Here is a 13,749-nt window from a genome sequence, read left to right on the forward strand (position 1 = left end):
AAACTTTCTTTGCAGACACTGAGGTTTGAACTTCATGTTAATTTTCAAGTGTCACAGATTCTTCTTTTAATTTTTTTTCAACCGTTTAGAAATGTGCAAACCATTCTTAGCTCTGGGAACGTACAAAAGTGGGCGGTGGACTAAATTAGGCCTGCAGGCCATAGTTTGCCCTTTCTTGTGCTAGAACATCAGCTTAAGGGATTATTGTCTGCTGGATCCACTGCTACATCCCCAGCACCTAGGACAGTGCCAGTCTTTCGAGAGATGCTTCCTGAGTGAGCAAGTGAACAGATCTATGAGTTGAGTAGTGGAGCTACTAAAGTGGGGAAGAATGAGTCAACAGATCAGAGCTGGCACAGTCCTACCCTCAGGGCCTCAGTTTACCCCTGTCTGAACATAGGCAGGCTCCCCCAAGAAGCCCTAGAAAGAGATCAAAGACCGAAACCAGAGTTGCAATTGAGCATCTTTATTTTTCCCCTTTAGCTCCAGGGCGATCCTGACAAACAGCTTCTGCCAGGAGGAGGCAGAAACGACTGGGCTGGGCAGGGGCTCCCCCAAGGACCTGGCATCCCCCTCCTCCCCGTGGGGTTGGGGTTGGGGCCATGATCCAAGCTCAGCATCCTTGGGGAGGAGGGGAGTGGACCATTCTGCAGCCTCTGTGGCCCCCTACCTCCAACAGCCATGTTGATGGGAACCAGCCACCTCCACACCCAGGCAGGAGGGACCCGGGAGAGCAGCCCCATCTTCCTCCATACGCACAGGTGCATGCGCACGGGGGCACAGGCAGAGCAGGGCTTGGTCAGTGTCCAGATACATGGCTCTGGCCTGTGGCCCAGTTGGCAAACATGAAACCTAGACTGATTGCCATGAAGAGGACCCCCAGGACACCAAAGCACAGAGCCTGTGGATGACAGGGAGAAAAGATGGCACTGGTTGGGTCTCTACACCCGAGCTCCTCCAGAGAATGTTCCATTCATTTTTGACCCGCCTTTTTTTTCTTTTCTTTTCTTTCTTTCTTTTTTTTTTTTTTTTTTTTTTTTTTGCTTTTTAGGGCCATACCCACAGCATATAGAGGTTCCCAGGCTAGGGGTCGAATCCGAGCTGCAGCTGCCGGCCTACACCACAGCCACAGCAATGTGGAATCCGAGCCACACCTGTGACCTAACACCACAGCTCACGGCAACACCAGATCCCCAACCTACTGAGCAAGGCAAAGGATCGAACCTGCATTCTCGTGGATACTAGTTGGGTTCGTTTCCGCTGCACCGCAATGGGAACGCCCCGTCTCCTTTCCTTAAAACCAGCTCCTTCCCGTGAATTATCCTTCCATCCACCTAGTATCTTTCAGGGAGTGTTCTCCCCCATCCTCCTTGAAAATGTTCCAACCCTCACCTAACAGTGCTCCTTCCATGTGTGTAAAGAAGGCTTCCTGTAAGCCGGCCCCTTCTTGAGTGCTCCCTCTGTCTTCTCAGACCCTGTCAACGCTCTGTCTACCCAGGTCCTTCCTAAGACAATCTCCTTCATTCTTCCAGACCATCTGCCCCCTCCCCTCCTCAACTCCCCTCCTGAAAATGTTCCTTCCATCTCTAGCCATCCCAGAGTGCTCTCACCTCAGAAGGCTCCCTCTTTCCCCAGCCTTCCCCCCAGCATGCTCACCTGGATCTTGGGCCAGGAGTAGAGAGGCTCCACCTCAGAGGGTACAATGCGGAGGTAGAAGATGCTGGGAAGGATGAAAATGAGGCTGGGGGCTGAGGTGGACCCTGGAGGACAACAGGAGGGACAGACCAATGTCAGGTCTAGGGGTAATAAGGCCCATGTGAAATGGGATCTGGGACTAGGGTTGGGGGTACTGACCAATAACCCCAAAGATATCCCGGATGGTTGGCACGCAGATGACGAGGACATTGACCAAGACAAGCAGGATCAGGGCTATGGCTACATGGCGTGGCCAGCTGAAGGCTTTGCTTGGGAAGAGCAGTTGCTGCAGAGCCCGGCGGATCTGGGACCAGAGGAGGGGAGGACACGGGTCAGGGCTCAAGTGCTGCCTCCCCTTCCATGTAGTCATCTGCCTCTAACCCTGCCCTCTGCCTGCAATCCCTGATTTCCCCTCCATCTGAATATATCTTCCCCCGTCTGACGATCCAGCCATGCCTCCACCTTCTGAAGGAGCATCCTGCCTCCCTTCTGTCTGATCATCCCTCTGTGCCATCATCCACCATCTGAAATCATTTCCTCCTCCTCTCTCCAACTATCTCTGCCTCTCCCTGTCCAACTGCCCACCTGTCCTTCCACCCTGAGCTCCCTGCCTCTCTCTCCATCTGACTACCTCCATCTCCCTCCGCTGTCTAGTCATCCATCTAAGAGCCTAGGTCTCCTACACCTCTACCTCTCCCTTCACCCTCTTTCTGCCCACTCCAGTTATCTTCGTACTGAATGTCCATCTCTCTATGCCTCTACCCTCTGTCTGATCATTCCTGCCTGCTTCTTCTATCTATCCATATACCCGAGCTTCCTTCCTTCAACTGACTACCCCATCCCCTTGACTCTTTGTGTTCAGCCGTCTACGTCCTCCTTGTATCTGACCATCTTTTTTTTTAATTTTTGCCCTCTGCCCATTTGATAATTCTGCCTTCCCTGTCAGTCCGTCCTAGCCTCTTCCATCCATCCATCCATCCCTCCATCCATCCATCCATCCATCCACTCCCATCTCTACCCTCCATCCAAACATCCATGCCTATGCCCTCTACCCATCTATCCATGTCCCTCCACTCCACAGCCCCACCCTCGCCCCCAACGCACAGGGAACAGCACAACTGGCACAGTGAGAGTCACAGCGAGCAGCACGGCAAGGCGCACACAGAGGATGAGCAGGTCCTGTTGGCTGTACATGTGCAGCATCTCTGCCTCCACGCTGCCTGGGACATGGGACACGGGATCCAGGATGTGGTGGGAGCACCAGGACCAGTGTCCCAGAAACACAAGCGTGTACATGCGCTCGTGCCCCCCTCCCCCCACACACATCGTGACGAAATCTCCATGTGTGATGCCTACCCTCCCTTTGGAAATTGATGGGTCTGAGGACATGGGCGGGGGAGGTGCTCTGGCTCCTGCCCAGCAGTCTGCTCAGCCCCCACCCCAGCTCCCACCCAACCCTGGCCCCAGCCCCACTCACTGTAGAAGGTGAGGTATCCAAAGGTGGCTGTGAGCGCATACATGCAGAACATGGCCCCAATGGACACGTTGGCCACGGCCTGCATTCTGCGCTTGGAGGGCCTGAGGTACAGAGATCACAGAACTGTCATGCCCAGACCCCTACACTTGGTCCAGGCCCCTCAAGGCCAGCCCCCACCCTCCAGAGTCCCCTCCTCCCAGAGCTGATGGTCAGCAAGTACACACTGGGATGCCCAGCTCTACCCTGCCTGCCGTGTGAAAAAAAAAAAAAAAAAAAAAGCCAAGCCTCCCTTCTCTGTCCATCCGCATCTCACCCCATATGACCATCCTGGCCTGTTTCTGCCTCTGCCTCTCTCTGCCATGACTGTCACTGACTCTCCCTTCCATCTGATCACCCATGTGGATGTGGTCCCCCTGCCTGATCATCCACACCCTCCCCATATCATCCCTGCCCTCCCTTGTCCATCCGCATCCCTCTCCATCTGACCATCCCCATTCCCCATCCCATCCCAGTATCCACCACCTCCCTCTGATCATCTCAGCCTCCCCGCTTGTCCAGTCACACTTGTACTAGATGTGAAAAGAGTAGAATGCTTTTTTTTTTTCTTTCTTTTTTTTTGGAGTTCCAAGGCCAGGGATCAGATCGGAGCTGCAGTTGAGACCTAAGCTGCAGCTGTGGCAACGCCAGATCCCTCAGCCCCTGGGCAGGGCCAAGGATCAAACCTGCATCCCAGGGCTCCCAAGATGTCGCTGATCCCATGGCACCACAGCAGGAACTCCAAGAGTAGAGTGTTTAAGCCCCAATTAGTAAATAGTCACTTCTCTGCATCCCCCAGGGCCTCCTGGCCACCTCAAACTCCTCCCTTGGCACCCTCTAGTCACAATCCAGCTCTAGAACCAGGACTGCTATAGGGATAATCGACCTCCTGACTATCCCCCCTACGTGCTTCCCCATCACGCATGCCCACTGGCCTGCCCACTCACCGGCAAAGTTCCGTGTAGATGGGCAGCACCTCGGGGTGGCAGACGAAGGCGAAAGCCATGATGGGCACTGTGTAGAACATCTGGGGGGAGTGACCCCGGGACCAGAGATTAGAGCCAACAGGGTTCCAACCTTTCCTCCCCACCCCAACCCCTGGCCCCACCACTCCTCTCCATTATGAGACACACCGAAGTCCTAGATGTCCCACACCCGGCTCCACGCTGAGCAGAGCACAGCGTGTAATGGAACCAGAGGGCCTGCGTGCGGTGCAAGGCAGAGACGCAGGTCTGCCCACCAACCTGTGAGTCAGCTGTGAACATCTGGGCTTCACAGCTTGTGTTGAGCCCCTGGGTGGGAAGGCTTGAGGGGCCCTTACTCTCCACGGCCGTCTCATTGTGGCCTATGACACAGCCAAGCTGGAACTTCTTATAGATGACCTGAGGGAGGGAGGGGAGGGAGGCGAGGTCATGGGCAAGGCCATGTCCTGATGCCCCAAACTCTTTCTGGACTTCATCGTGTCCTTCTCCCTCAGACTCACCGAAATGAGGAAAAACAGCATACAGGTCAGAGAGAGACCACTGGTATACCCCAGGTAGCCTGCAAGGGCAATATATGGAACCTCAGAAATCAAGGGACCCCTCCCTACAGCAAATGTCAACCCATCAGTCTGATTTTCAAGGCCCCCCCCGACCCCAATTTTGCTACACTTTGCACAAACTTCTGCTTCTACCTGGATTGGCACACACACACACACACACACACACGCACACACACACACCCCGCCTTTAACAAACTCCTATTCATCTGTTAAAACCTACATCAAATAAGCTCTCCCCTGGTATTCCACAGCCCTTGAAAAGGGAGATTCTTTTTTTTTTTTTTTTTGTCTTTTTGCCTTTTCTAGGGCTGCTTCCGCGGCACATGGAGATTCCCAGGCTAGGGGTCTAATCAGAGCTGTAGCCGCCGGCCTACACCACAGCCACAGCAATGCGGGATCCGAGCCGAGTCTGCAACCAACATACCACAGCTCACAGCCACGCCAGATCCTTAACCCACTGAGCAAGGCCAGGGATCGAACCCGCAACCTCATGGTTCTTAGTAGGATTCGTTAACCACTGTGCCATGACGGGAACTCTGGGAGATTCTTTTTTGTTTGGGGGGGTTTTGTTTGTTTGTCAGTTTTTTTCTTACAGCCGTACCTTCGGCATATGGACGTCCCCAGGCCAGGGGGCGAATTGGAGCCACAGCTGCCAGCCTGTGCCACAGCCCCGCAATGCTAGATCCAAGCTACATCTACAACCTACCCCACAGCTTGCGGCAATGCCTGATCGTTAACCCACTGAGTGAGGCCAGGGATCAAACCTGTGTGCTCAGAGAGACATGGTCGGGTCTTTAACCAGCTGAGCCACCACAGGACCTCCCAAAAGGGAGAGTCTTTGAATCTGGCTCCCCTCCTCTAATTCCACTATCCGATGACCAACACAGTAAGTCTCTTACCCAAGTGTCTCATGAGGGCCAGCGGCAGGATGATTAACACACTGACGATAATGATGAGGAGGTTTCCTTTCAAGAACCAGTCCCTAAGGAGACAGGCAAATAAAGTGACCTGCTGCCTACCAAAGACAACTGTCAGGCAGGCACTCACAGACGACAGCCGGACAGAGAGGTTTCTGCACGCAGTCAGGAGAGAGAAGCTGACCCCTCGGCTGTGAGAAGTCACCCAGGTGGTTAGGGTGACAAACGGCACACGAGGATGACAGAAACAGCCAGACGGATGATCAGACAGTCAGTCACACGCCGTGAGAGGGACAGAGCTGAGAGCGCACACACACACACACACACACACACACACACACACACACACACAGCTGGACGAAACCGTGCCATCAAACCTCAAGCAGACCGACAGCCAGAGGCACGAGCAACACCCCAAATCAGCCAGACTCACAGAGTCGAAGGCAAGATACCAGACACAGAGTGAGTCATGACCCTGGTATGTCTGACAGGTAGAACAACAGTCTGATGCTCTGGAAGGCAGGCAACAATGCAGAGTCAGACAAAGAGAAACACCCGTGTGTCATTGTTTGAACAGCTCGAGGTTTGTGGAGCACCTGAGAGCAGCTGGACCGATTTGGCCACCCAGAGATGGAAATAGAGACAGAATCGGCCAGCTGGCCACGCTGTTGGAACCAAACTCAAAGAAAGAGCAGGAGCTGTACAGATATCGAGGGAGGTAGCCAGGCAAGATAGCCTGTTAATACAGAATTGCCTGAACGCCTGCTCATTTATTCAAAAGAATTTTCTTTTCTTTTCTTTTTTTGTTTTTTAGGGCCGCACCCACAACATATGGAAGTTCCCAGGCTAGGGACTGAATTGGAGCTACAGCTGCCAGTCTACACCACAGCAACGCAGGATCTGAGCCACGTCTGCAACCTACACCACAGCTCACGGCAACACCGGATCCTTAACCCACTGAGCGAGGCCAGGAATCGAACCTGCAACCTCATGGTTCCTAGTCAAATTTGTTTCTGCTGTGCCACGACGGGAACTCCAAAAGAATTTTCTTAACCATTTACTATGTTCCAGGCATTCACACATTCTCTTTCTATCTTAGACACACAGTTACACAGACATAAACCAACGGAGCATCACTGGTCCTATACACAGTGGGAGCTAATTATAACAATGAGACAACGTCTAGTCACATAGACTGTAAGCTATCTGGATGCATTCGGGATCAAACCAAAGATCTAACAGGATAAAAAGAATTGGCTCTTAAATGCAAACGACTAAACAGATTCAGCCAGCAGATGGATCCGGAATTAAGCATGCAGTCAGCTGGATGCATACTCAGAACAATCGCCAAACACACACGGTTGGATCCATAATACAGAGGACATATACAGTCAGAGTTGAGGATCCCACAAAAACAGCCAGAAAGAATTTGCCAGAACAATGGTCACCAAACTTAACACAGAGATAACGTCTCATACAGTCGGAGCAAATCACAGGTCCATAGCTGGCATCACGGTACATTGCATGCACACGTGAACATACTCTGTTGGAGTCAGTGACCATACACTTGTCGCTAGACAGATTGAGCCAGCCTAATGGACCCAGAATCAAACAGAATCCACTGGACAGAGAAAGTCAGAGTAAGCAAATGCCAAGCACACATGGCTAGAATCACAGTATACAGGACACAGCTGCGGTCAGCTATCGTACAGATGGCAGAGAATCTGCCAGTTGCCAGAGTCACAGAATCAAACCTAGGGACAGAGTTTGGGTCTACGGGATAGGTACAGCCACACGGTCAGCATCAGAGGACACTGGACATGCTGAGTCAGCCAGAGCAGTCACAAAAAAAAAACAAAAACAAAAACAAAAAAAACCACACGGGCTCACTGGACTCCTAGAGCCAGGGCAACAGTGCGCACCTACTGCTGGCCTCACAATACATAGGAGTCACGGTCTGACCAAATCGGCCTGCCCAACAGTCTCAAAATAGAAGACCTGGGAGTCAGCTGGACGCAGAGTCGAAGTTAGCAGCCGGACCTCACAGGCAGAATCAGTGGTCTGTGGGCCAGAGCCAAGGGGTGTTGCACACTCACCCCTCAGGGTCCATGTCCAGGAAAGTGCCGATAACCAGGGGGAGTTCGGATTTGATGATGAACAGGTAACTGGACATGGCTGGTGCAGGTGGGGGCAGGTATAAGCAGAAGGCTTCCCCTCATCTCCCTCCCACCCCAGCCTGGGGAAGCCCACCTCGTCCCCCCACTCTTCCCCCGAGCTGGCCCCCACCTCCCAGAGTCCTCACCCCCAACATTGTGCAGACAGATGACCGCGGCCACCACTACCTTCCCCGCAGGCCCCAGCGCCCTCTGTCCCAGCTGTTCATAGGCTCGGATGCCTGGTGGGGGAAGGGGAACGGAAGAGAGAGGGTTGTGGGTCTAGGAGGCCAGGCCAGGGGTGATGTGGGGGAACCGGGGCCTTGGGGTAACTGGGTCTGATTCCCGGGAGCCAGAGCTGAGGGTTCAGCTGCTCGGGTTGCGCTTGGGGCCGGCGTTTGGAACGTGGGATCTGTGGCCAGGGAGAAGGTTGGGGGCCTGACGGGAGTAGTGGGGAATCTCCGGAGCAGGATATGGACTGAGGCCAGGGTGAGAGTGAAGTCTAAGATCTGGGGCCAGTGGGAGCTTGGGAGCTGGGGGCTGAGGAGCAGGGGTGAGGGGGACTCTGCGTCCTGGGGCTGGCTTCCACGGCTAGGTATGCTGGGGACCGAGGAGTGGGGGTTAGAGGTAGACTGGCATGGTCTAGGGCTGGGGAGGGTCTGAGCAATGGAGTTTGAGGGCCAGACTGAGAGGTAAGGGTTGGGGACTGGGAGCTGGGAATCTGGGAGTCCAGATAAGGTCTGGGGGCCAGGCTGTAGCTTGGGGTCTGGAGTCCAGAGAATCGAGTGTGAGGTCTGGGGTCTGGGTTCCAAGATCTGAGCTGAGCTCTGGGTCTCACCTACAACGCCAGCACAGGTCAGCAGGAGATGGATGGAGTACGAAGACAGAAGAGCAATGCAGAGCAGCAGGGCCCTGTGGCAGATGGCACAGCTCGGACTTGGTCCCTAGGCCTCCCGCCTGCCCCGCAACACCCCTCCCCTTCCCCCAGACTGCCTAGGACTCACAAGAAGAAGAGGACCCCCGTGTGGGCCATGGCATAGGCCAGCCCCAGGATGCCGCTGCCCATGATGGCGTTGCTGAGGTTGAACACTGACATTCCAAACGATGTCTTCCCCTCGAACTGCGGGTGAGGGGCAAGGCCCGGGCACACGTGGGGAGGGGGACAGGTAAGGAGACCAGGTAAGGAGACCAGTGCTGGGGCCTGGGAGAGACTAGAGGCGGGGGAGAAGCCCCCCCCCCTGGGCAGGGCAGGGCTGGGCTGGGCTGGGTGGAAGGATCTGAAGATGGGAAGGAGCTGGAAGAGGAAGAGGAGCTGAAAAGAGCTGGGAAGGGAAGAACGAGGGGAGATTTTAGAGGGGAGCAGCTGGAAGTGGAGAGGGAGGGGGGAGGGTGGGGCAGCGGCAGCGACCAGAGGCAAAACAGCTGAAGGGAGTAACCGGGAAGAGGGAGCAGCAGGGGAGGAGCGGAGCTGGGCAAGGTGCAGCTGGGACAGATCTTGCTTGGGGGTGGGGGGGTTCACTCACATCCATGAACTGGGTTGGCTTCCTCCCTGGAGCAGGACTATGGCTGGGCAGGAAGCCCTCTCGCTCCTGCCTGTAGCTGGAATAGGCAGGCACATTGAGGCTGCTGAGAAGGGACTCCTGACCCCTGACCTCGACCCCTTGAGGCACCTCACCCCGCCCCCCCCCAGACTCACTCCACAGCACCCCGGGGGAGGGCTCCATTCATCTTCGGATCCTGCAGTTCCATCCTGCGGGCAGAGAAAGGGGGGCTGGGGGAGTCAGAGACAGACGCAGGGGGCCTCCAGAGTGGGGAGAATCAGAAGAAGAGGCTTGGGGGTCCGACGGCCACTTGCTGGAGACGCTCGCCCACTCCTGAATTCATTTCCTGGGATCAGGGACTCCCTCTCCCATTCAATGCCGCACTAAAGGCTAAAACAAATGTCTCCAGGGCACCCCGGGAGCCCCACTCTCGGAATCCCCATCCATGCCTTGGGATGGGGAGGGGGTCTCAGGAGCCCCCTCCCCCGCTCGATGGCCAGATGCAGACACTGAGACACAGAGATGAGATGAGGAGGCAAACAGGAGCAGAGGGATGAAGAGAGACGGGGCAATGAGTGGAAAGAACTGGAGATTAGAGGGAAAGGCCGCCGGAGAAAGAGATGAGAGAGAAGGGAATCAGAGGGGGAGAGAAGCCAACAGTTACTCAGAGAGGCATGGAGAAAAAAAATAGGGCAGAGAGAGAGAGAGAAGAGCAAGAGAGAGGAAGAGAGAGAGGGAGGGGGAGACAGAGAGAGACACATGGGCCCCGCAGGGGACCAGATGGTCACCTAGAGCCGGGATAGCCTGTCCTCCCAGACCCCAGACTCACTCTCTCTGGCTGTCTCTCTTCCCTTTCCCGGTTCTTTCCCCCCCCCTCCCTCCCCCTCCCCCGCAACCCGCCCCCTCCTTCCCTCCACCCTCACCGAGTGGTAGGCCTCTCACTCCTCACTGGGACACGTGTCCGCCTGCTGCCCCACCCCTCCTAACGCCCCCCTACCCCCCTCCTCCCCCGCCTGGGCCGCAAGCCTGAGCCCAGAGCTGATGCAACCTGTTGAAGGGGCTGGGGCTTGGAGGGGGGGCTTGGGGGGTGCTGGCTCGGGACCCCAGCTCCGGGAGGCGGCCAACTGCTCTCTGCCACAACTCTGAAGATCCTCACTAGAGTCCAAATTCCCCAAACTGAGCCCCCGCTTCCAGAGATAGAAGGGACCCAGGCGCCCCCCCCCCCCCGCATGAATCCCCTTTCTAGGGACTAGAGAGGTATTTTCCGAGGGCCTCGTCAAGTCTTACACACTCCTATTTTAGTACAAGTCACTTTAGACACCCTTCCAGACTCGAGATCCTTTCCGGGCTCAGGGTGTCTCAGGAACCTGGCCACGAGCCCTAAGGTCCCCTCCTGAGGATGAGTTGCCTCCAGGACATTCATCAGAAGCGCCCTTCTCCTCCCGCCACCCCTGCCCCAGGGCCACACAAGCCTGGAGGAGCCCCTGTCTTCTAAAGAAGCCCTCCGCCCCCAACCTCTCTTCCTGGGAACGCTGATCTCAGAAATCCTCATTCGAGGTTCCCATCGTTGCTCAAACCGCCTCCAGGACACCCCTTCCCCCAAAAGCCGAATCCCCCTTCTGGGGTGGGGGAAGGCTCTCCAGGAGACCCTTCCTTAGCATCGAGCACCCTCTGGAGATGCTCGCCGACTCCTGAAGTTCATTTCCTGGCATCAGGGACTCCCCCTCCCATTCAATTCCGCCCTAAGTGCTAAAAAAGGTCTGCAGCCCCCCCCCAGCCCCCTCCCGGAACCCCCATTCCTGCTTTGGGGTCTCAGGAGCACCCCACACACCCCCGCCCCCGCCCCCGCCCCATGGCCAACGCCCCCTCCTCACCTCCCTGCTCCTCTCAGCTTCTGAAGCGGCAGCAACTCAGGAATAGGGCTCTGGGACCCCGCCGGCGGTGGCACTGGGCTCCCGCTCAGCCAGACCCTGCCTCCGCCTGCCCTCTGACCAATCAGCAGCCGCCGGCTCTCTCAGTAGCTAATCAGCACTGACCGTGCCCCAATTGACCCGCGGGTTTTGGTTTGTTTTTTGTTTTTTTGTTTTTTTCTTTCCTCGTAGTTTTAACTTTAATTCAGTTTCCCTCTTCTGGTGCTTGGGGTGGGGTGGGGGGGGGGGAGGTGGAACGTGAGTGTGTCTCCCCTCCATCTGAATTCATGGGTGAGGAGACAGAGATTTGGGGGATTGGCGGGGGAGATGGATTGACAGATCCATGGAGTAGATCCCACCTAGGGAGAGGGACAGAAAGACAGAGGGAACTGTCAGACACACAGCAGGATGGGGTGGATGGCCAGGCCAGGGGGGGCGGGAGGGGGGCACAGATGGTAAGAGAAATGCCCCCCAAAGAGAGACAGACAGGCAGAAGGAACAGCACAAGGCCAGCCGACAAGGGGACAGAAAGACAGACAGGGTGTGGAGGAATGGTGGACAGGCAGATGGGCAGTCAGGGGAGAAAGAGACATACAGACAGACTCAGAAATAGGGGGCAAGGCCAGGCTCATGCCAGTTCCAGGGACGAATGCAGTCAGGGCCAGTAATAAACAGGAGACACACTGGCAGATGGACAGGTGGACCCGGCCTGAAACATCCCCAAAGAGAAGTTAGGGATGGACCCACTAGCCCAGAGAGACGAGGGAACAGAGGCAGTGGCAGAGGCAGAGAGACAAGTGGAGAGGCAGGGGGCAACGGGCAGAGGAAGTCTGATTCAGGCAGGGGAGCAGACAGACCTGGGGACAGCAGTGGGACAGGTGCAGGGAGAGACATGACCAGGCCACCATAGGCTGACCTTAGACCGACAGCCTAGCTGAGAGAGAGGATCCTAGCTGCTCTCAGGGATCCCCGGAGGGAGGCGGGGTGGGCATTTGTGGTTGGGTGGAGGTGGTGGAGACACTGCCTGCGGACTAGGCACACCCTGAAGTCCTGGACCCCAGCCCAGGCGTTGGGTGGAGCCTGTCCACACCCTAACCAAGGAGCTCCACTGTCTGTCTGTCTGTCTCTCTTCTATAGGGGTCTGTCTGTTGACTCCATTCGAGCATGTGACAGGCACGTCGGTCCCAGGCAAGGCATGTGTCTCCTGCAGGAAGTCAGGCAGGGTGGACATGGGGTCCGGGCCCAACTTGACTGGGCTGCTGGAGGCCCAGGTGGACCAGAGGCCTCTATCCAGGCCCCTCCACCCACCTGCCCACCAACCCCCCACAGGGAGCACAGAATTCCCGGAAAGGCCAGGGGCTGGCTGGGGCTTCAAAGCTAACCTAGAGGATCCCACCCCACCCGCAGTTGGAGGAGGGTGAGGGATGGGGTGTTTACTTTCCCACAGCAGGCGAGAGACTCTCCCCCCCCACCCCCCGCCACCTGCACATTTCAGGGATCACAGCCCCATCCAGGGGCTCAGAGCTGGAGGTAGACTTGCCATCACCCACAGAGGTACAAACTCGCCTGCAGGCTCACAGCCACACACAGAACACACAGCCTGAACGGAACACACGCAGATGGCACATGGAAAGCCCAGGCCACGGGACAGCCACATACAGCCACACGGAGTGACTTAGTCTCAGAAAGTACCATCACCCACAGCCTCGGAGCCTCACACAGAGATCACGGACAGATACAGGGAAGAGCCCACACCACTTTACAGCCACTGCAGACCCGCAGGCATCAGCAGCCACGGACTCACAGCCACACCATTGAGAACCAACAGGCAAGTCACACGCAGACTCAGGACTACACGCAGAGCACACAGACAAATACGATTCTACACAGATGATGACATCACACACATACCCCTCTCTCTTCTCTTTCTCACACACACACACACACACACACACACACACGCACACACGCACACACGCATGCACGCACGATTCCAAGTTCAGACGGCCCTGGAGGCCAACGTCCAGATTCAGCCTCTACGATGATACCTCTGTGCGTGTGAACTTGTGTATGAACTTGCGATCACATACAGCTCTGGTCACAGGGGGGAGAGGCATCCCCAGACAGACACGATTGTACAGACAGAGAAGGCACATTCACAGACACATGCGCAGGGGATCCCCCTGCGGTGTAGTGGGTCAAATTCTTTTTTTTTTTTTTTTGTCTTTTCTAGGGCCGCTCCCGCCGCATATGGAGGTTCCCAGGCTAGGGGTCCAATCAGAGCTGTAGACGCCAGCCTATGCCAGAGCCACAGCAACACGGGATCCAAGCCACATCTGTGACCTACACCACAGCTCACGGCAACGCCGGATCCTTAACCCATAAGCAAGGCCAGGGATTGAACACGCAACCTCATGGTTCCTAGTCGGATTCGTTAACCACTGAGCCACGATGGGAACTCCTCAAATTCTAATTTG

At 56.0% G+C, this 13,749-nt stretch overlaps 1 protein-coding gene across 18 annotated transcripts; it reads right to left on the bottom strand.

The window, feature by feature from the left end:
• Nucleotides 1-450: 450 nt before the first annotated feature.
• SLC38A5 (solute carrier family 38 member 5) lies at nt 451-11,287 on the bottom strand. Of its 18 annotated transcripts, none has more exons than XM_005657793.4 (16): nt 11,237-11,287; nt 9,518-9,571; nt 9,345-9,420; nt 8,826-8,941; nt 8,660-8,733; nt 7,971-8,063; nt 7,765-7,843; nt 5,651-5,733; nt 4,692-4,750; nt 4,453-4,590; nt 4,156-4,235; nt 3,173-3,273; nt 2,800-2,915; nt 1,855-1,999; nt 1,657-1,760; nt 451-901 (listed from the first exon to the last, which is right to left on the bottom strand). In XM_005657793.4, the coding sequence occupies exons 2-16, from the start codon at nt 9,568-9,570 to the stop codon at nt 800-802; spliced, it is 1,419 nt and encodes a 472-aa protein (XP_005657850.1). In that variant the 5' UTR covers nt 9,571; nt 11,237-11,287; the 3' UTR covers nt 451-799. The 18 variants fall into 18 exon arrangements, with proteins under 18 accessions (XP_005657850.1, XP_084862407.1, XP_020935141.1 ...); XM_085006281.1 differs by having other exon boundaries at nt 8,826-9,143; XM_021079482.2 differs by having other exon boundaries at nt 9,345-9,444.
• Nucleotides 11,288-13,749: the final 2,462 nt, after the last annotated feature.

The sequence above is a fragment of the Sus scrofa genome, chromosome X (genome assembly GCF_054392235.1).
Source record: "Sus scrofa isolate SSC_HxYL_T2T_F1_AM1 chromosome X, Sscrofa_HxYL_maternal_Yorkshire_Landrace_v2.0, whole genome shotgun sequence".
In the NCBI taxonomy this organism is placed as follows: Eukaryota; Metazoa; Chordata; class Mammalia; order Artiodactyla; family Suidae; genus Sus; species Sus scrofa.